Below are 22,106 nucleotides of genomic sequence, written 5' to 3'. Positions count from 1 at the left end.
GCCGGAGCTGACTGCAGCCCAGGGGCGGGGGGGGGGGGTACCCCCGGCACTCAGGGGTGGGGGGGGTAACCCCCGGCACTCACAGCATCCAGGCTCACTGCCCTGTCCGTTTGTGGCCTGTGTTTGGCTGGGGGCAGGTTAGCTCCATTTGGAGACGCTTCTGCTGCCTGGCCTGGCTATGCGCGTGACTGCAGAGGCCTTCCTCTCCCCTGGAAGGGGCCTCTACTGAGGTGGAGGACTGGTTACACGGCAGCGAGCCGACGTAGATCGGGTCTTCCCGGCCTGGCATCGGGCGGCTGAGGGAGCTGCAGGACCCAGCAGCTGGGTGCTTTTGGGCTGACCTGAGCTCTTGTTGGTGCTAGGAGGTGGCCAGGGAGCTGGAGGAGAGCAAGTACCAGTACTCGGAGCCACGGCTCTCCATCTACGGCCGCAGTCCTGAGGAGTGGCCCAACCTGGCCCGCTGGTTCATCCAGCACAAGGTCTACTCCCCCAACATGCGCTGGATCATCCAGGTGCCCCGGATTTAGTAAGTGGGGTGGCTGCTTGCTGTCTGTCCATGCCCTCTGGGGACACAGCCTGTTCCTCATGGGCTGCTGAGTCTGTACTATTGCTGGTGGGGCTGGTCTCGGTGCCACCTTGGGCCTCTCCTTCCCTTAGCGGGGAGTGGGGGCTTGAAGAACAAACTGCAAAGCCTAGTAGGAACTACTACCCATTTTCTCATCGGGGTTTGAGGAGGGATTATCTTTTTGTGTGAGCCCCGGGCATGAGTAACCTGGTGGTGGCCCACATTGCTGGCCCTCTCCATGGCTATGACTCAGACGACTGCTGACCTTTCCCATCTGGCCAATGTGGGGCTCATGGTCCCTTAATGGACTGGGATATGTGGTTTAGGGGAATGGAGCTGAGTGGCAGAGAGTTTGGATCACTGAGAAATTTAATTCATCTCTCAGACCTTGCATCAGCCTGAGTGCCAATACCCCACTCTCAGCATGGCCTCTAGCTTAGGAAAGCTCTCTGATGGGCATGGGTGGGTGTTGAATTTGCAAACCAATGCCCAGTATTGCAGAACTTGCTGAGAGCTGGAGAGGAGCAGAAGGACCTGTGCTCAAGCCACATCTCTGGCTCTACTCTGGGTGTTAGATGGGAATACAAGCTGCTTGAGAAAGGGATGGGATTGCTCTCCCACAGGCCAAGGAGGCTGTTGGGTTCACTTTAATAATAAAGTCTCTCCTTTCCCTCAGTGACATATTTAGGTCAAAGAAGCTGTTGCCAAGCTTTGGGAAGATGCTGGAGAACATCTTCCTGCCCCTCTTTGAGGCCACAATCAACCCCCAAGATCACCAGGAGCTTCATCTTTTCCTTAAATATGTAAGTGTGAGTGGTGCTTCAGGCGATGAGCACAGTGGTGAAGGGAAGTGAGGATTCCAAGAGGGTTGGGTCAGGTTTTCCTTCTCAGATCCTCTCCGTCTTGTGCCCTAGTCATGGTGTGACTGGTCCCAAGAAACTGAATTTCTAAAATAATGAGTTGGCTCCAGGTGGGGGGAGTCCCCTTCTCCTCGGGGGCAGCCCTGGGGCTTGGGTGGGGTGCCAAGAAGACAGTGGTGGGGAGATGGGGAGAGACTGAGGAGTCAGTTCCTGCCCGGGTGGGGCTGGAAGGACCAGTTCCTGCCCCCAGCAGCTCCCCGCAGCAGCCCCAGGTCTTTAGAAATGCAGACATTTCAGTGTTCCTGCTTTGACCTTAGAATAAGAGTTTTCACATCATGTTTGGTTGAGTACATGAGCCCCACAACACAGATTTATCTGGCTAGTTATGGGAGAGGGGAAGAAGGGATGGAGGAGAGGTTACCTAGAAAAGGTAGGAGTGGGGAAGGAGCTGATCTGTCCCTTTGGGTTCTCAGAATAGAGATGGCTGTAGACTGTGAGAAGTGGGCTCAGTATGCTGTGGGGGTTCTGGGGGTCTGACATGGAGGGTGGTAGGGAAGATTCCAGAGAGCTGGGGGGCTGCCGGGAAAAGTCTGAACAGGCGGAGGGAAATCACTGACTTTATGTTTTAGGCAAATACCATTCCGGGTGTTGTGGGGAAAAAGGCCTGGAACAGAAGGTGGCAGGAGGTGGGCAGAAAGGGGCAAGATGAGAGTCAGGGGCCCTCCTCCAGCAGTGAGAGAGATGCTGGGGGGTGGTAACAGCTCATGGCTTTTGAGTGTTTGCTGCCTGCCCCTGTGATCTATGCTGTGACATGATCTCACTTCAGCCTCATGATTACCTTATTTCATGTAATTTTGTTGGGGTTAATGCTAAGCAGAATTGTCATGTGCTTGCTGTGTGTTAAGCACTGTTAAGTGCTCCCCATGGATTATCTCATTTAATTCTCACAACAGCCTTATGAAGCTACTAGCTCCAGTTCACACACGAGGAAATTACATGAAGCTAAGAGGTGGTGGAGCTGGAATTTATGTAGACAGGTGCCTGACTCCGGAGCAGGTGTTATTATCCTCATGCCCCTCCCAAGTAGGACAAGTGAGGCATATGTGGATGGCAGCCTAGGGCCTGTGGGCATGAGGTGGGCATAGCTGTAGCACGGACAGCACCTGGGCAAGGCCTGAAGGTGAGCCAGAGGGAAGGGTCTAGCATGCCTTCAGAGGTCACTGTCACAAGTCGGGGAAGAACAGCCTTGGGGAGGAGGAGGAGTTGGAGGTTGGACAATTTTGTGCTTGAGGCCCTGCATCTGTTGGATACAGAGCTCAGGTGAGGGGCTGTTACCCCCAGGCCAGGCCCTGAATAGTTCAGTTAAGGCAAGGGGCTAAGGCATGGCTTCCCTGGCCCCAGACCCATCCAGGCCATGCTGGGAGCTGTGGAGCAATTCGGTTATTGCCTGGGACACGTGGTTCTGTGACAGGAAGACTCTGCCGAGACCTTCATGGTCCCTTGCTCCTCCGGGCACCTACTGCCCATATAGCAATGGGAGACGCTGGCAGACCTGGCCGGGGTCCCCAGTTTGGGTCAGTTGTGGAGCAGGGTGGACAGTCTTGCAGAAGCCCCTTCCAAAGTGTTGCTGTGGCTGAGTGAAAGGGGGAGACATGTTAGCAGAACTGCCCCATGTGCTGGCTGAGACGCCCTATCTTCTGTAGGTATAGGTCTTTGGTTAAGGTCTGGGACCAGGTGACCAGGAAGCTAGTGACTAGGGGCAAAGTTTGGGCCCCAGCTGAGGTGTAGCTGCTGTGGTAGGACAGGAGGCTCGGGGAAGTTCCTAGGGAGGAGTCAGGGAGCAGAGCATCTCCCTCCCGGAAACCGCAGCTCATCCTTCCGAGGGTGCCCTCTTGGATGGGGCCCACCTTGACTTGTGATGAATCCAGGTTGGTTTCCTGTGGCCCCAAAGGTGCATCCCAGGGGCATCCTCCACCTGCAGCCCCAGTCGAGACCCAGAGCCCATTTAGGCTCAGAGCCTGGTTGTCTTGCATAGGCAGGCTCCCTAAGCATTTCGGGCCTGGTTTGTTCACAGCCAGGCCCTCCCTCACAGGATGGCTCTGAGTGTTATATTAGCTGATGTGTGGTAAGTGCTTACGGCCTGCCGCCCAGTAGGCCCATTTCCCCTCACAGCTGTTTCTGTACCCTATAGCCCTGGCTGCCTCCTTGGCGCAGCAGAGAGATGGGCAGGGGGTATGGCTGTTTCACTGGCCACCTGGTCCAGCCTGAGTTTTCCCTTACCCATCACTACTACCACACCGGGGCTTGGCACTCTCCAGTCTGGTCTCCTGGATACTTTTAGAAGCCACGGAGCGACAGACTGGGGCATTGTGCCCACTCCCCATCCCTGGGAGAAATGTGGCCTCAGGCTCTGTGGTCCCCAGCTGAGGTATGAACCCAGGAGGCCTGGATGCCAAGGCCTTTGGCAGCTCATCTGCCTTGGCTTGATGCAGGACCCTTCTTTCTGCCCAGGTGACAGGGTTTGACAGTGTGGATGATGAGTCCAAGCACAGCGACCATATGTTCTCAGACAAGAGCCCCAGCCCAGACATCTGGACCAGTGAGCAGAACCCGCCCTACAGCTACTACCTGTACTACATGTATGCCAACATCATGGTGCTCAACAACCTCCGCAGGTGGGTGCACCCAGCCCCTGCACATGTCTGTGTGCCCTCAGACCTCACACACAGGGATATGCCCCAGCACACAACACAGGGCACATAATCACAGAGCCACATGCACATGCAGGCACGCCACTGTACCACAGACAAGCTCGTACACACAATGCAGCAAAACCTTCTGCCTGTACACGCGTGCATGTGTATGTGCACACACATACCAACACCTACATGTGTACCTGTCCATCTCTGATATGACACAGAAATGGGGTGTGTTCCTTCCACTATACCAACAGTGCTCATACCTGCACTTATGCATGTAACACATGATTGTACCTGCTATGTGACAGGCACTGTCCTAGGCATGGGACATATAATAGGGAACAACACAGACTAAATCCACGCCCACACGGAACTCATGTCCCATGGTCTTACCTGCACAGACTCCCACCAATGCAAACAATGCAAATTACATGGGGGGCATGTAATGGCGGGAGTTGGGTGCCCGGGGCAGCCAGCACTCGACTGTTCATTCTCCCCTTGCAAGTCTGCTTCGCTCCTGCCCTCGCATGGGGCCTTGCTAGCTCAGCCTAAGCCAGTGTAGTTTGTGAGTAGGAAGGTTTTGGATGGACCATGATTAAAAAGGGATGGCTTGGTGTTGGGGAGGGGCAGTCTGGGCCGAGCTTCTGGAGGTAGGGGCTTGGGTTCTAGCTCTGCTGCTGACCTGCCCAGGGGTTTCCAATGCCTGACTCTACTCTCTGGGTTTGTTCATTTTTATGACCAAGTAGTTGGACTTGATGGTTTCTCGTGGCTTTTGCTGCACTGAAGGTCTGTGCACCTGGTCTCCAAGGGGTAGGTGAGGAGTGAAGGGGAAAGAGGAGAGTCTCTTTCTACCACTAGGTACCCCCCTTCTCTTCCTCGGGGATGGTATCTCTTGGTTCTGAAGATCTCTGGACCTGGCTCTCTGTATTTTGGGAGGGGTAGTTTCCAGCATGCCCCCCACGTCAGTTGTGTTCATTCTGCCATGGGCAACCGTCTCCCCTCGAGTATGTCCTGAGCTGGGGGTGTGGGCCCTAGGCCTGTGGGGCCGAAGTAGGTTGAACTAGGGGTCCTTGCTGACCAAGAGCCTTACTTCTGCAGGGAACGAGGCCTGAGCACTTTCCTCTTCCGGCCTCACTGCGGGGAGGCCGGCTCCATCACCCACCTGGTGTCTGCTTTCCTTACTGCTGACAACATTTCCCACGGGCTGCTCCTCAAGAAGGTAACCAGGCCACTCAAGGAAGCTGACCCTGCAAGGATGGTCCTACTCTGGGTTCCCTAGTGGGGAGTGGATCACCTGGGCTCCTTTCTGCCCTCGAGAGGCTCTGGCCAGTGACATTAAAAGGCTGGGGCCTTTTTTTGGGTTGGGCTGTCTGTAGTTATCTTGGTTTTGTACTTAATTATGAAAGGAATATATTCAAACACATTGCAATTTGGTTTTTCCCAAAGACGGAGAGGTGGAAAAAAAAAAGCCCCTTATTGCTATTACTTTAAAAGAAACAGCCATTATTAGCTTTTTGGTGTTTATAATGCTCATCTTTTTTACCAGAGCATATTTCTAATGTGCTTATTATGAGCACAGATGTTTTTGTTTCTGCTTCCTAACTCTGAATAAGCATTTTTCTGTGCTGCAACATAGTATCTATGCTCCTCATTCTAAAGGCTGTTGGGACGATGGCCCATCAGTTGGATGGCCTATAATTGATTCAACTCGTGTCCAGTTGTTGGACAGAGTCCATCCAACTTTTTGCTTGTGTAAATAATGCAACCATAAACTCTGTCCATTTGTCTTCTCCATATTTTGGATCACTTCCATAAAGGATGTTTGCTCAAACTCCTCTTCTGCCCTGATCCTGGGAAGGTATAATGGTGTGTCACAATCCTGTGGGGGTGAGTGTTACATCAGAACACCACTCTAGCCCAGTCAGGTCTGCCCCTTCCGATCTCTGAGGAGCCAGAGTGTTTACAGACTCAACCTGAATGTTTGTGGTCAAAGCAACACAACAAAAATGGGGATCTCCTGGGCTGACCCAGTGGAGGCAGTGCCTGAAGGAGGGGAGCAAATTATGTAGGCTAGGGGTAGCCTGGGGCCTTGCAGCTGTCCTTCTGCCCTGAGCTGGGTCTTGTCTGGAGCCAAGATGCGGTGGAGGGCAGCCCAGGAAGAGATGGGCATGTGATATATGAGGTGAACGTAGAGGTGGGGAAGGGGAGGTGGGGTCTGGGTGCCCTGGCTTTGGGGCACTCACACTTGGTTAGGGAATTGCACAGATACTATCCAGACCCCCGGTTTCCACTGATGAATGTTCCTGCTCTCCCTTCCTCCCTCCCCTTTCTGGCACCCATCACCTGAGTTTGGTGGTTCTTTTACAGAGTCCGGTGTTGCAGTATCTCTACTACCTGGCTCAGATCCCCATTGCCATGTCTCCTCTTAGCAACAACAGTCTGTTCCTTGAATATTCCAAAAACCCTCTGAGGGAATTCCTGCACAAGGGACTGCATGTTTCTCTCTCCACCGATGACCCCATGCAATTTCACTACACAAAGGTGAGCACACGCTCAGTTTGCCTTTGGGGCGGGGGTTGGTGCCCACTGAAGGCAAAGGGTAAGTTCCTGGTTAGTGAAAAGTGTTCCTTCCAGGAATCCTGTCTTTGGAGTTCTTGAGCCCTTAAAGACACAGTTTAATTTTTTGCCTTCTCTATTTCCCCTTTCTTTGGCATTTACTATCTCTGTGATGTTGGTTAAATTACTTGATCTCTGTATCTTCTTCTTCATCCGTAGAATAGGGATGAAATTGTCTCTATGTCTACCTCTACTTTATGTTGAGGATTCATTAGGAAAATGAACCAGAGTCTAATAGAGTGTCTGAATATAGCATGTACTCAAAATGTTAGCTAACATTTTGTTAATACTGTTATTATTATAATACTTTGGATCTGTGGAGCAGGGGGAGGGGAAGGGAGAGGTAAAGTCATGCCTGGGGACTAGCCATTGGTTAGTAAAAACAGAAGTGCCTGAGTCTTCCGGGACAGGCTCTCTAAGCTTTGGTCTCAGAAAGCTGTTGATTACATCAACATCTAGTGATGTTTAACTCATGCAAAATTGAAAAAATATTAACTCATTTAATAGTCATATTTTCCCCAAACAGAAAAATGGCATTGAGAATGGCATTGTTTTACATTTCTACAAATCTCAATGTCTGGTTTAATAGAAGACAGTAGGACTCTCAAATCTGCATCTGCCTTCAATCTGTTGTGATGCCTTGTTTTTACCAAAGTGTATGAAGAAAATCTTGTCTCACAAAGATACATAGTTGGGAGAGGGATGACCTTTTAAAAGGCCTTGGGGACCTTGGTTCATTATTTTGAGAACTGCTGCTCTAGGTTACAGAGGCAGTTGCGTGTCCAAGAACAGGTAGTGGAAGAGCTTGTGATCAACGGCAGACATTTCACATCCTAGGAGATAATGCGAAAGCACAATCCAAACCTAAGTCCTTTTGGGATTACTGTCTCACTACTTGATCATTTCTCATTCTTATTTTATGTTCTATCCCTGCTCTTTATACTTTGAGATTAATTTTTATTTTTGGACAATCTTAAGAAAGTGGTATTAAATAAAGAGTAAAGCTATAGAGCACGTACTTAACGTGTACGTGACCAGGGTGACTGTCGCAGTAGAGCAGAGGCTGGCATCCGTATGACTGACACAGGGCTTCAGACATGTGCTGTTCAGCAAGTCCATGTGTAGGTGTTCTTTGATATATCTCTCTTCAGAAACCTGGGAATTTGCCAGAAATGCTCTTACGAGTTCATCATTTAAGAGGGAGGCAGTGGGAATGTTGTCCGGTTATCCAGGTGCCAGACATTAAAGAAAGATTAAATCTGCAATGTCTGATGTTTCTAGCTTTAGAAATATGTGAAGGATTGAAAGGGATATCCTACCATCTAATACATTTGCTCTTGGGTGGGGGGGATCTAGGAAGCACTTATGGAAGAATATGCAATTGCAGCTCAAGTGTGGAAGCTGAGCACGTGTGACCTGTGTGAAATCGCCAGGAACAGTGTGCTGCAGAGCGGCCTCTCGCATCAGGTATGGGGTGTGATGGTGCTGGCTGCCCTCTGTCCCTCCTGTCCCTGCAACACATGTACAGTGGGCGCCTGCTGCATGCCAGGCACTTTCCAGGTGCCGAGATCAGTGAAGACAAGCAGGGTATCTTTCCACTGAAACTAATGTCCTAGAGAAACCTGGGGAGACCCCTGAATTTTCAAGGCTGCTCTCTCACCCTCTGAGACCTCCCCTCAAATATGACCTCCTCTGAGAAGCCCTCCCTGATCACCATTCTACAGTAGCCACATACTTGCCATCAGCTTCTGTCCCTTTAATCTGTTTTCCTTCATAGCATTTATTACTATCGATATTATAATATGTGGTTATGTGTTTTCCTGTCTTTCCTTCTAGAATGTGAGTTCCATTACAGTAGCTCCATTAGACTGTTTTGTTCAGCATTATATCTCTTTGGGCCTAGAATAGTCCCTGGCACAGAGAAGGCACTCAGTATTTCTTGGATAGTGAAGAATACCTAGATTGAATAAAAAATTGTAGGGAAGGGACCTAGACATCAGGCATTTTTTTTTTTAATTTTTTTATTTTTAACAGCTTCCTAGGCGATCTGATGTGGAGCCAGGTTTGAGAACCATGGCTCTACATGGGGTCTTAGGCTCTCCTGGGTACCTCCCCTGGGTGATGTCACTGGTACAGGAAGAGGCTGCATTGGTGTTGTTCTTATTGGATGCCGATGCAGAGAAGAGCTAAAGGCTCAAGATTCAATTATGTAGACCTGCTTCCTAAGACTGGCCTCCCCAGAAACACCTGTGTCAACTCTCAGGTGGGAGTAAGAGTCTTCACGCTTTCATCTTGCCTTCTTCATTGCCAGCAGCTCTTGGAGGTCTTATTTTTCCCTTCTGAACAAGGAAAGCATAGTCAGAAATGAAGGGAATGAATGTGGGTGTCAGGGTGACATCCTTGAGGACAGAGGCCAGGAGGAATTTTTAAGAACTCTGTGGGGAATGATGTCCTGGTGGAGGATCAACTTCAGGGGGACTGGTCTGATTTGGTGGCTGTCAAAGCCGCCATGTGGATACAGAAAATGAACCTAAGGTATATGTTTTCATTTGTACTTCTCTGGTTCCACAGGAGAAGCAAAAGTTTCTGGGACAAAATTATTATAAAGAAGGACCTGAAGGAAATGATATTCGAAAGACAAATGTTGCTCAGATCCGGATGGCGTTCCGATATGAGACCTTATGCAATGAGCTCAGCTTCCTGTCTGATGCCATGAAATCAGAAGAGATCACAGCTCTGACCAAATAGGTCCAGCAGTGGACGTGCATTTCAACTTTCTGGTTTAATTTCAAGTCAGCTGTGACTAACAGTGATCAAGATACCAAACTAGGACCATCCTCCAAGGAGAGGATGCCTCTAAAGAACTTTCAAACTAGTGATTTTGGTTGCACTGTTCACTTTAAGATCTAACATGCCCACTTCTGTTTAGTATTTGAGTAATAGATGGTGACTCCTCCTTGGGGATCTGGGAGCTGGACACTTGTCTGTACTCCTTCCAAATTTTCCAAATATTTCTCTTGAAACTGCTAGTGCTTGCATTGTTGGGGCCAGGATCTTACGAGGTCCAGTGCCTACTGACACGAGGTCTGTGTGGTTTTCTGCCAAAATCCGCTATCGACCCTGCAGGCTAGTTGGTAGTTGTTCATTTCAGCCTCTGGCTGGCTGGCTGCCTTAAACAAAACCAATTTCAAAGCTCCCTTTCATAAAGGAACTACTTTGAGAGAAAGCATCCTTATTGACAATTTGCATTTTTAATGAATTTCTTACAGTTTTATTTAGCCCACTGCCCTCCTTTCTATTTAGGAAGCCAAATGTGCACACTGAACCAATTGCGCCTATTCTGTGTCTTGGTTATCTCATCTGAAAAGAGTTTGGACTAGATGAGTGGTTTTCAAATGTTGTTCTGTGAATCCTCCTCCAGGGTTGGGGAGATTCTGGGTGCTGCCTTCTTCCAAGCAACTCTGCTTTCATCACTTTTACACTGGGCCTTCTACATATTTTCACTTGAACTAAGGACTGTGGAAAACATAGGATTAGATGATCTCTGTTCCTTTCAGTTCTAATATTCTGATTGTAGCCCACTTACCATTTTATTATGAAGAGTTAGGGCCAGAGAGGTGAAATTTGCTTGAGGTCACAAAGATAATAATAGGAGCAGAACTAGTTTCCCCACTCCTAATCCAGTCCTTTCCCCACTATTCCATTAGGCCTCACAGATGTTAGATTTTTTTTTAATCACTATAACCTCTGCATTTTTTTTTTAAAAGGTGGAATTTCTCCCTTACCTAACATGCAGACTTCTTCAGAAGATACAAGTGGTCCCAGGGGGCCAGGTAGAAAGCATTTTTTAAAAATTTAAAATCAGTTAATTAACATATAGTGTATTGTTAGTTTCAGAGGTAGAATTTAGTGATTCATCAGAAAGCATTTTTGAAGACCAATCTGAATTTAAGCTTTACCAATGTACTCTTCATCTGTGTTACTAGTGCCTGGTACATAGTAGGTGCTCAATAAATGTACATTGAATAACTGAATGAATTTCTCTTTTGGCAACTTTTTAAGGAGATGTGCTCCAAGTATTCAACAAGCTGCTCAAGGACCTTTCTGTCTATCTCTGTGGGCAAGTGCAGATTATGAGAAGCCCTTCTGAATTATTATATACTTAGAAGAACTCTATTTTTGCTTGTGAAAATGCTTATTTAGATGGTCTTGTCCTGTGACTTTATAATGCTTATCCCCTCCACTGGTTAACTTAGCATACGGGACAGTAAATGTAGTCTGTTTATTAGGCAGACGTGTGCTCTTCCAGCTAATGATGAAATTAACCGAAAACCCAGTGTTTACCTTAGGCATTATTTTTGAAAAGCCCCCATTTGTATACATTTGTCCTAACATAGCAATTATTATAGTTTTTCATTGTCATTTTATCTGTACCAAGTATTTATTTTTAATTATTAAATAAAGTCTGTTAGGACTATGGCTCAATAATTTAAAATTATTTCAAGTTAATACTGTTTAAAGCAAAACAAAACCAATGAATAAACAAACAAAAAGCAGAATCAGACTACAGAGAATAAACTGTTGGTTGCCAGAGGAAAGGGATGGGCAGATGGATAACATAGGAAGGGGAGGGGGAGATAACAGGCTTCCAGTTATGAAATGAGTAAGTCACAGGAATAAAAGGCACAGCATAAGGAAGAGTCAATAATACTGTAATAGTGTCATATGGTGACAGAGCATGGCTAGCCATACTTGTGGCAACAGAGCATAATGTATAGAGAAATTGAATCACTATGTTGTACACCTGAACTAATGTAACATTGTGTGTCAACTATATTGAAATAAAAACATTAAAAAAAAAAAGATCAGGCATCATGAAAAGCTATCAATAATAACTACTAATTTATCTTTTACTAAGACTCAGACATGGATGACATTCAAAGAAATACTCAAAACTTTTAAACTGAAGCTCAGTAGACCCAGAAGGTAAACCTTTGCTATCTTTTTCCTCTAACTTCTGCCCTGTTACAGTTCCTGAGCAAAGCCACACGTGTTCCTTTTAGCTGGATATTACTTGAGTCTATTTAGCCAAAACTTGTTTGATTTTACCTGTCCTGCAATCTTTTCAGACACCTTTTTGAATAGTGCTTTGCACTTTTATCACACCTTTGTACCTGACTGGCTTTTGGGGGTGGTGTTGATAAATCTCCACTTTCTTTTGTGTTCACAGTTGGAATCAAAGGCAAGTGTACACTAGCTCATGTTTCTAAAAGAACACATTTTCAGGCATGCATCCCTTACTCCAAAAGGCTCAAGTTCATGTATATATTACTTCAAACTCTGCTGTTGAAATGATTAATGACATTGCTCTTTGCCACATGAAAACAAATCACAGCCCCTGGGAGGGTATGTACCAAGGCCTGTTCTGGGCCTTTATTTCTTCTTATCTTGGAATAAAGCAGAGTTGAAAGCACAACCCTCTGGCTTTCTCTTTGCTTGTTTCTGAGTGCTGCATTGGTGAAACAATACTCACCTCTTTTGGGGCTTGTAGACCCAACTGAAGGGGATATGTTGGTAATAGAACTAAGTACTCGATACCAGAACTATGACTGTTATAAAGAACAAATATAAACCGCAATGAGGGAACATTAATCAGAAAAACAGTTTCTTGGAAATTTAAAAATCTTCAACCTTTCCTTTAAGTATTTTATCAGAAAGATCAAGGATGTCAGAGAGTAAGGCTATAAACAGCTGCAAGATGATCAAACTACATCTCTGAGGAAGCTTTTATGTCTCTTGATACTAAAATGTGTACTTCTTCCAGATGATGTACATCAGCAAATTCAATGATAAACTACTGTTCTTTCTTATGGCTTTCCTCTTCCCAGCACTAAGATTCTAACTGGCTTCTCTAACTATATTCCTTAATTCTGGAAATGATTTTGCAAGGTAAACATCAAAACTACCATAGGGTGGAGTATTTTATCTATTACTTTTTACTGTCCAACAGGGTAAAAAGACATGAGAACAAATTAAAGTATGTTGTCAACTATTTACTATTTGTATCATATTGTCATTATGTTGCCCATCATAATGTGGGTGATTAGCTAATTTCCCTAATCTCCAACTAGTTTTCTTATTCCTGGATAGACAAAGTAAGTTTGACTTAATGAAGAAAATGAAGAAAAAAGAAAAAACCAGTTAAAAATACAAATTCTGGAGACTGCCTTTTAATGAATCCCAACTTTCCAGTGTTAAAAATCACAGAACCAAAAGGTATTTTCAAGCAGCCTTATAACTCAGATATATATTAGGTATAAGGAAATTGAATCCAATTTGAGATGAATTTTAAAACATAGCACACAAACATCACAACTCCCCAGAGCACAATACAAAATAGTCCTCTAAGGAATATAAACATTTAGTATATAAGAATGTGAAACTAGGTAAGAAAAAAGTCTCTTCAATAATCTAAAATTTACTTGCTAAAGATTATTGCACAATATACCAGTTTGTCCTAAGAATAAAGCAGATACTATTATTCTCAACTTCTAAATTCAGTACCTAGTCAAGTACATTTTCTCAAATTAAAGTTCTATAGCATTACAATATGAGTAAACTTCTTGTTACTGAGTTAGTTAACTTTATAACTTATAAAACAAATTCCTTAGACTTCATGAAAACATTTCACAGATCCTACAAGGCACACATCATATTTCCTATCTTAGTAAGTGCATTTAAGTGCTTCATATTTGAAAAAGACAAAGCTATACAGTATTCAAAAAGTGTACATTTCATCCGTTAAGCAAATTTACAACTTTTATGATTAGTTATAATAGTAGAACCTACCTAACATTCACATCTAAAGAATTACCACCCAGTATAATGGAGTGGGCAAAAAAACTGTGCTCATTTATTTAATAAGACTAATAAAAACACTTTCTATTTCACAGTAGATCAGTTAGTGACCTGGAGCTCATATTGGAAAGTAAAAAGGTTTGGGCAACATCAAGTTGCTGGGTTTACTGTCAAATAATTCCTTGAAAGGTGAAGGATTTTGAGGGATAAGATCATCGGCTATACCTGGAAAGATCCAAAACCCTGTATGGCAACTTTGTTCATTTTCAGAAACAGTCTTCAATTAGGCAATCTGAGTTAAACTCAGCAAGCTTAATCCAAAAGGATAGTTTGGAATCTTAGAGCTGGAAAAGTCTGACATCATCTATCCCAAGGTTTTCAAAATATGTTTCATGGAATACTAAGACTGATGGAGGAGATTCAAGGTTCTGCAAATCTGACTTGAATTAAAAAATTGTTTTTTGAAAAAAATTAACTTAAAAAACAACTGCCATCATGTAGCTGTATTACTCACCAAATCCAAATATCCTGGATATTACCAATGTATTATACGTTTTTCTCGGTTGACTTTATAAAATATATTATGGCATATAAAGTTTCCATAAGGACATTTATATTAATAAAATAAAATATGACTTTCATATAGAGGGATGGTATGCGTGTGTGGGACAGGGTAGGTAGCATGTATGTGTAGGGGTTCTGAGTAAGATTTTACCTGAAAAAAAAAGGTTCTACTGCTGAAATAAAATATGAAAACCACAGAAAAATCTCAGTTTCTAAAGAAGGAACCAACAAACTTAGCAGAAGGGACTTTTTCAAGGTCACACAAACCATCAAATGCATTGCCAAATTGATACGACAGATTCCCTGATACCTTGCCTGTATAAACATCCATAGTGAGTGTTTTGCTTTTTGGTACTGAGCTCTCTCCATCATGAATGTCAGCCTATTAATTATCAGTATTTTTTGGGTCAAATCAAGCTACCTTTGGTCAGACATTTTTTTATAGAAATGAATTATTTAATTTGCATGCCTATTAAAATCCTAGTATCCAAAAATTCCATCAATAAGCAGCAACTTAAAGGTGTACTTTGGTATTTTGGAAAATAGTAATATCTGCAACTTACCATTAATAAGTCAGAAAAGTTACATGGAATGTTAACATACCTTTTTAAAGGAGACATCAGGTTTTAGTTTTATTATATGCTAAAATGTTAATGTTTAACATAAAACAAAAATTTTTTAAAAAATGAAGTGTCACTGAAAATCATAATTCCATCATGACTACACTTTCTCAGAGTATTTCATTTTTTTTTTTTTCTCAGAGTATTTCAAAGGAAGTACAGTGAAATAGTAGAAAGCCAAATTATCTCCTAATTTTCAGAGGTGTTTATTGTACATATGTTTAAAAGGCTATACCTTATTTTCTTCTCTCTTAATAATGTAAGAAATTTGAAGACTTTGAAACATCAGAAAGATGCCTTCAAGTTAAGAAAATAAAAGCACCACGAACCAATACTGAATGATTTATCATAATTTGGAAATACAAAATTCAGGATTTGTAATGAAGAAAAATTTCCTTCTGAAACTCCAAGATGCATGAGCATTATCAAAAGCTATTTAGAACACTTTCCCAGCTGTGGGAAAGCCATTTCCCGAACAGCCAAGAAGATTCCCCAGCAGAAATCCATTTACAAGGCAAAGTCACACCCAGCTTTATAGTCCTCACCCATATTAGACAGCATGGGGGGGAAAAAGGCTTTTAAGTAAAAAACATGTAGTTCCAAAACACACTGCTAAAGTTATGAAATAATTGTGGATCATTTCAAGTAAAAATTATTAAAGGAGCAATAATTAACCACAAGGGGGCATACAGACTCCTTAGATTCCAGCAGAAAGACTAAGTAGTAACATGCACTTTGATATATTCTACATTTTCAGTCACTTCAAATTTTCTCTCAGATGGCTACAACTTTTTAACATTCAAGGTTTATTTTAAACCTAACTAAATAGATTCCAGAATACTCCTGCCCTGAAAAATAGTGTTTCAGAAGCCTCTGGAAATATTGCTGTTACCTCAGCAAAGGATTCAAGAGCAATTAGTTCTAATATATATTAGAACAGATAAATAATAGAAAAATATGGTCTAAAACAGTAGCAAATTTTAGTTTACTATAAATGGAAGACATGGAAAGTTTATCAAAAGAAATGGAACAAATTGTCAGAATAGCGAAAATAAGAGGGTAGGGAAAATTGATTTCTCTGTGTCTGTGCCACAATATCCCTGCATTCTTCTCCCATGACCAAAGTGTTTGTAGCTCATAATAGCAACAGAAGACCTTCACCCCAAGGTCATGGCCTGTGGGGCTGGCCTGCCTCATCGGCCATGTTAAGAATATAGTTAGCCATATCATCTTCGGTGGGTGCATCTGATACCACCCAAGACTCATTTGCTCCAGTCATCTGTAGGCGACAAATAGGGCAATTCCTGTGTCGATCACTCCTATCAGAGAGTCAAATAAAGAACAGTTTGTTTTCTTTTTCTTCTTTTTAAAAAATAGGTGTGTTTGAAAAGTAATACATGTACATGGCTTTAAAAAAAGTTAATAGCAATAAAAGTATACAGTGAAAAATAAATCTCTTTCCACCCTAATCTTTAATTCTTATCCCCAGGGGCAACTACTTTTACTAGTTTCTTACATATTCTTCTAGAGACAAGCTAAGCATGATTAAGGTTGTGTGTATATATACATTACTGTTTTTATTTATTTATTTTTACTTGTCAGTGTATCTTATAGGCCCTTATGTAGCAGTACATGCTAGAGCTGTCTGTTCTTTTTAAACAGAACACTGTATGGACAGGCCAGAATTCATTTAATTAGTCTCCGGCAGAGGACATTTGAGTTTTTCCCTATCTTCTGCAGCTAAAAACAAGGGAATGGAAGCATTCAAGGTTTAGAACAGAAGATGAACCTTTACATGCAGAATAACTTTTCTGATAGAGAAAGAACTTATATATGAACACTTGAATGAGATTATGTTTTCCAAAGGGATTTTTTTTTTGTCTTGACAAATACTATTTTGGAAATTTCAAAAATACCACATTTGAGCCAGAAACATGTGATGCAGGGAGAATGTTTTTCTCTTCATTTCTCAGTGAAAAGTGAGACCAAACTAATTAAATTATATCAATTGTTCTTTGGCTTTTGTACAAAAATTTAGAAATCTGTTCCAAAAACTAAATGTGAAAGCTAGAGCTGGCATATATTATTCAGATTCATTTCTGGTTCCTCAGAGATATTTTATTAAGATAATTACATGTTCTCTTCTGTGCACAAAAGTCACGATTCTAAGAGTCAACTTCTGCTTCTGGCCAATAGAGACCAGATTTATCTTCCGACTTAATTAGAACACTGGAAAAATACATGAAACAAGGCTTTCAACACCTCATCAGACAACACAAGGCAATCATCCCTGAGGATGGGATACAAAGAAGGTGAGCCCTATAACTGCCAGCTTATTGCCTTGAGAGTTTTTAGGCTGCAGAGTAAACAGAAGAAGTCCAGATGGAGCCTGGCAGACTCTCTGAGTTGAAGAGACACAGCTGAGACTCTCAGGAGGCCAAGGCAGCTAGAGTTCACAGGGCAGAACCGAAGTACTTAAGTGCAAAAAGCTGCGTAAAGGGAGAATTCTGGAATCAACTGAAGGTCCCCCTAGAGTATATTCGGCAGTCATGATGAATATGTGCATGTGAGGAAACTACCTGAGGCTCAGGAATCACCCAAAAGGATTTGAAGGAACAGTACCCAAAACGCATACAGGGCTTGGAATATTGCCTGCTCACCAGACAGACTGGAAAGCTTCCTAACTCCTGCACTGAGCAGAGTACTCTGAAGGGTCCTGCCTCATTAGGGGGGCATAATTAGCTCTCAACTAAACACTGCTCTGGTCCTGCCTAACAAATAATAAAAGCAAGACCCAAAAGGATCAAACTGTTTCCAAGTAACTATATTCCAGAACAAAGCTCACAGATATTTATAGCAATACAAAAATATCCAGTACCCAAAAAGGTAAAAATCACAATGTCTGGCACTCAGTCAAGAACTACCAGGCATAAAAAGAAACACAAAAATACAACCCCAAATGAAGAGGAAAAAAAATCAAAACCAATCAAAACCAAGTGAACACAGATGTTAGAACTAGCAGGCAAGAAGATTAACAGTTATCATATCTGTAGTCTATGTACTAAAAACACTAGAAGATAGAACAAACATGAAATAGAGGCATGGAAGACATTTTAAAAACTCGAACTTCTTGATGTGAAAACTGTAATATCTGAAGCAAAAAATACACTGGATTGGACTAATGATAAGTTAGATATTGCAGAAAGAAAGACTGGTGAATTTGAAAAGACAGTAATTTTAACTATCCAAAATGAAACACAGAGGAAATTATTTCAAAGAGGAAAATAACAGCAATGAACCATGGGACAGCTTGAAGTGATCTAATATATGTGTAATTTGAGTCCCAGAAGAAGGGAGAGGACAGAAAAAAATACTTAAGAAAATAGTGGCTGAAAAATTTTCAAAACTGATGATACAATACACCTACAAATCCAAGAAGCTCAATGAACCCTATGCACAAGGAACATGAAGATTACTGGAAGGCATATCATAATCAAACTGCTCAAAATTAATGATAAAGAAAAAAATCCCTAAAAGCAGCCAGAAAGAAAAACGGTAACACTACCAGGGATTCCCTGGTGGCTCAGTTCGTTAAGCCTCTGACTCTTGGTTTCAGCTCAGGTCACGATCTTAGGGTCCTGGGATTGAGTCCTACATGGGCTCTGCACTCAGTGGGGAGTCTGCTTGTTTCTCTCCCTCTCCATCTGCCCCATGATTTTTCTCTCAAACAAATAAATCTTAAGTTAAAAAAAAAAAAACAAACACATTACCTACAGGGCCAAAAAGATAAGTGTTGATAGCATATTTCTCATGGGAAATAAGGTAAGAAAAATGAGGGTGGAGCAACATCATTAAAGTACTGAGAGAAAAAATAGTATAAATCTAGAGTTCTATATCCAGAAAAAATATTTTCGAAAAAGGATGTTCAGACATTCAAGAAAGTCCTATGGAATCTACAAAAAAGCTATCAGATCTAGTAAATGGGTTTAATAAGTTTGCAGAATGTAAGATTGATACAATAAAATCTATTGTATTTCTGAATACTAGCAACCACTGATCAGAAATTGAAATATACTATTTAAATTGTATAAAATTAAAAAAAAATAAATTGTATAAAATTCAAAATAATTAGGGATAAATCTGTCAAAGATATGCCATACTGAAAACTACAAAAATTGATGAGAGAAATGCGAGAAAACCTAAATAAATGAAGAAATATTCTGTGTTTATAGACTGGAAAACTGAATATTCTTAAGAAAACTCTCTTCAAATCAATCTATTTATTTAATGCAATTCCAACCAAATTCCTTACAGCCTTTTTGGTAGAAACTGACAGACTGACTCTAAAACTCATTTTGAAATGCAAAGAATTAGAATAACCAAAACAACTTTGATAAAGAACAAAGTTGGAGAGCCTATACTCCCTAATTTTAAGACTCAGATTCAGAAAGCTACATTAGGCAAGGTAGCATGGTATTGGTATGACATAAACAGATCAATGGAACAAAATAAGAGTCCAGAAACAGACGCACATATATTTCAGCAACTGATTTCCAGTAAAGGTTAAGGGGCAATTTAGTGAAGAAAAGATGGTCTTCTCAACAAAACGTGCTGGAGCAACTGGATAGAGCCATTGGCAAAAAAAGAATTTTGATTGATACCTCACACCATCTATAAAAAATTAACTCAAAATGGATCACAGACCTAAATGTAAAACCTAAAACTATAAAACTTCCCAAAGAATAGAAGAAAATCCTTGTGACCCTGGGTTAGACAGATTTCTGAGATATGACACTAAAATCACTATGCATAAATCATAAATCAGACTGATAAATTGGACCTCATCAAAATTAAAAACTCCTACTCTTTCAAAGAGATTCCTAAGAGAACGAAAAGACAAATCACAAAGTGAGAAAACATATTTGTCAGTCATATATCTGATAAAGGATATGTATTCATAATATTGAAAGAATTCTAAAACTTCACCTGATCTTAGCCAAAAGGCCAAGAAGCGATAGAAAGAATTCTAAAACTTAATATGAAAACAACCCAATAAGGAAATGGGCAAAAGAGGTGAATGGCCACTTCACCAAAGAAGACATACAGATTTGGCATATGAAAAGATGCTCATTATCATCAGTCAGTAGGGAAATACAAACTAAAACTACAATAAGAATGAATACTACTACACATCTATTAGAATGGCTAATATTAAAAGGACTTACCAGAGAAGAGGTGGGTAGGGTGATGGGTGAAAGAGGTGAAGGGGACTAGGAGTACACTTATCTCAATGAACACTGAGTAGTATGTGAAACTATTAAATCTATATATTACACATCCAAAGCTAACACTGATATTAACTACACTGAAATTAAAATTAAAAAAAAAAAAAAAAAAAAAAAGAGCCTGACCCTACTAACTATTGGCAAAGTTGCAGAACAACTAGAACTCTCATACGTTGCTGGTGGGAGTGCAAAATAGTACAAGCACTTTGGAAAACAGCTGGCAGTTTCTTAAAAAGTTAAACATATATCCACCATATGATCTAGACATTCTTCTTCTAGGTATTTAACCAAGAAAAAACCAAAATATATGTTCATAGAAAGACCTGTCCACAAAAGTATATGGTAGCTTCATTTGTAATAGCCAAAATTGGAAACAACACAATATCCATTACAGGTGAATAGATAAACTATGATATACAATGAATGCTACTCAGCAACAAAAAACCTGGAACTACTGTGGAGTGCCTGCATGGCTTAGTTGGTCGAACATCCAACTTTTGATTTTGGCTGGGGTCGTGATCTCAGGTTCGTGGGATCGGGATTCTCTCTCTACTCCTCCCTCTGCCCCTACCCCCTGCTCAAGCTCATTCTCTCTAAAAATAAATAAATAAAATCTTAAAAAAAAGGGATTACTGATAACATGCTACAATATGGATAAAATAATTATGCTGAATGAAAAAAAGAGCACATGCTATATGATTTCATTTATAAAAATTCTAGAAAATCCAAATTACTTTATAGTGATCGAAAGCAGGTTAGTTGTCTAGAGACTGGAAGGAAGGGTTGGGAAGGAGACTTTACAGTGGGGCACAAAGTAACTTTTGGGGTGATCAATTTGTTCATTATCTGGACTGTGATTTTTTTATGGGTGTATATATGTGTTAAATCATATCAAATTATACTTTAAATATATGCAGTTTATTGTATGTCAATTATAAAGCCACATAAAGGCTTCACTCTTATTTTGTAAAATAATGAACTTGACTAGCTGATCTCTAAAGTTCCCTCCAGGTCCAGTAATCAGTATTCAAGGATTCGTGTTATTCCTTTTCATCACATACAGAGGAAAAAATATAGAAATGAGGAAAATGAAGAAAAAGGGAAGCTTGTAATTCTAGACAAGTCAGGCACAAATCTTATATCAAAAGTAAACTGTTAAAACTAAGACACATTGCCACATTTTATAAACTTTAAATACAAAAATATTTTTAACTGGAGGAGGAAGCATGTCATACATTTCAAAGTACTAAAGAACAAAATCTCTTATACTTAACCACAATATTTTTGTCTTTTTTGAAGTTTATTCATGTACACTTTCCCATTTGACCTTTGCCTATCCCATGAGGGTAGCAGATAACTTACCATTTATCAATGCATTTCTGACAAAAGCTGTGAGCACAAGGCAGGATGAGGTCAGCTCGACCATCCATACAGATACAACACTCCTCCTCATCAGTCAGCTGCTTCACCCTGCAATGTGAAAACTGAGCTGGAGCAATAATATTCTCTGTTGTTATCATGCTTTAAACTTTGTCTCCATTGCCTTAGAAAGCATTATCAAACATCTATGTACCTTCAATATAAAGCAAAACATGACTCATGCAAAATCAGACTAAATTAACAATTTTTTGGGATAGCAAATATATTTAGGGAAGAAGTACGAAGAGGTACAAATTTCATAAAGAAAAACTGGATAATAGATACTGTGAAGATTAAAAAGAATATACAAACAAAAATTGTAAATACTCAGGTCTTAATGAAAGTAACAGCCCATTTTAATCATATCACATTTATATAAATAGATTCAACTGATAGATTTACTTGTCTACAAAGCTCTGTAAAATATGGACCTTGCCCTTGGACCTTACCATGCTGATGCTGATAATGGGCATATAAATGAAAGAATAACTTAGTCTTAATAATCAGGTGCTACAGTAAATACAAAGGGTAGGAAGTCTCTGTCCTTAAGGAACCCTTTTGGAAGAAAAGGATGTTGAGCCTTCTACTTCAGCCCCAGTGTAGGCTGCCCCTGAGTGAGT

The 22,106-nt window shown here is 41.6% G+C and overlaps 2 protein-coding genes across 18 annotated transcripts in view; one reads left to right on the top strand and one right to left on the bottom strand.

The window, feature by feature from the left end:
* The window catches only part of AMPD3 (adenosine monophosphate deaminase 3), a 71,096-nt gene extending 59,871 nt beyond the window's left edge, over window positions 1-11,225 (top strand). For all 14 annotated transcript variants that reach the window (XM_026008255.2, XM_026008260.2, XM_026008259.2 and 11 more), the window contains 7 exons: window positions 363-526; window positions 1,242-1,368; window positions 3,937-4,100; window positions 5,223-5,343; window positions 6,492-6,665; window positions 8,097-8,207; window positions 9,312-11,225. In XM_026008255.2, coding sequence (XP_025864040.1) covers window positions 363-526; window positions 1,242-1,368; window positions 3,937-4,100; window positions 5,223-5,343; window positions 6,492-6,665; window positions 8,097-8,207; window positions 9,312-9,488 — 1,038 coding nt within the window. In that variant the 3' untranslated portion in view covers window positions 9,489-11,225. The remainder of the gene's footprint in view (window positions 1-362; window positions 527-1,241; window positions 1,369-3,936; window positions 4,101-5,222; window positions 5,344-6,491; window positions 6,666-8,096; window positions 8,208-9,311) is intronic.
* The window catches only part of RNF141 (ring finger protein 141), a 58,642-nt gene that overhangs the window by 8,999 nt on the left and 27,537 nt on the right, over window positions 1-22,106 (bottom strand). For 2 of the 4 annotated variants that reach the window (XM_026008265.2, XM_072727297.1), the window contains exons 5-6: window positions 21,430-21,537; window positions 12,955-16,101 (exon numbers count right to left, since the gene is read on the bottom strand). In XM_026008265.2, the coding sequence (XP_025864050.1) occupies window positions 15,951-16,101; window positions 21,430-21,537 (259 nt within the window). In that variant the 3' untranslated portion in view covers window positions 12,955-15,950. Of the gene's footprint in view, window positions 1-12,954; window positions 16,102-20,007; window positions 21,114-21,429; window positions 21,538-22,106 lie in introns of those variants that run through there. The other 2 variants (XM_026008268.2, XM_026008267.2) reach the window with 2 other exon arrangements.

Source organism: Vulpes vulpes, chromosome 11 (assembly GCF_048418805.1).
Source record: "Vulpes vulpes isolate BD-2025 chromosome 11, VulVul3, whole genome shotgun sequence".
Classification (NCBI taxonomy): Eukaryota; Metazoa; Chordata; class Mammalia; order Carnivora; family Canidae; genus Vulpes; species Vulpes vulpes.
This window is presented reverse-complemented; position numbering and strand designations above follow the sequence as displayed.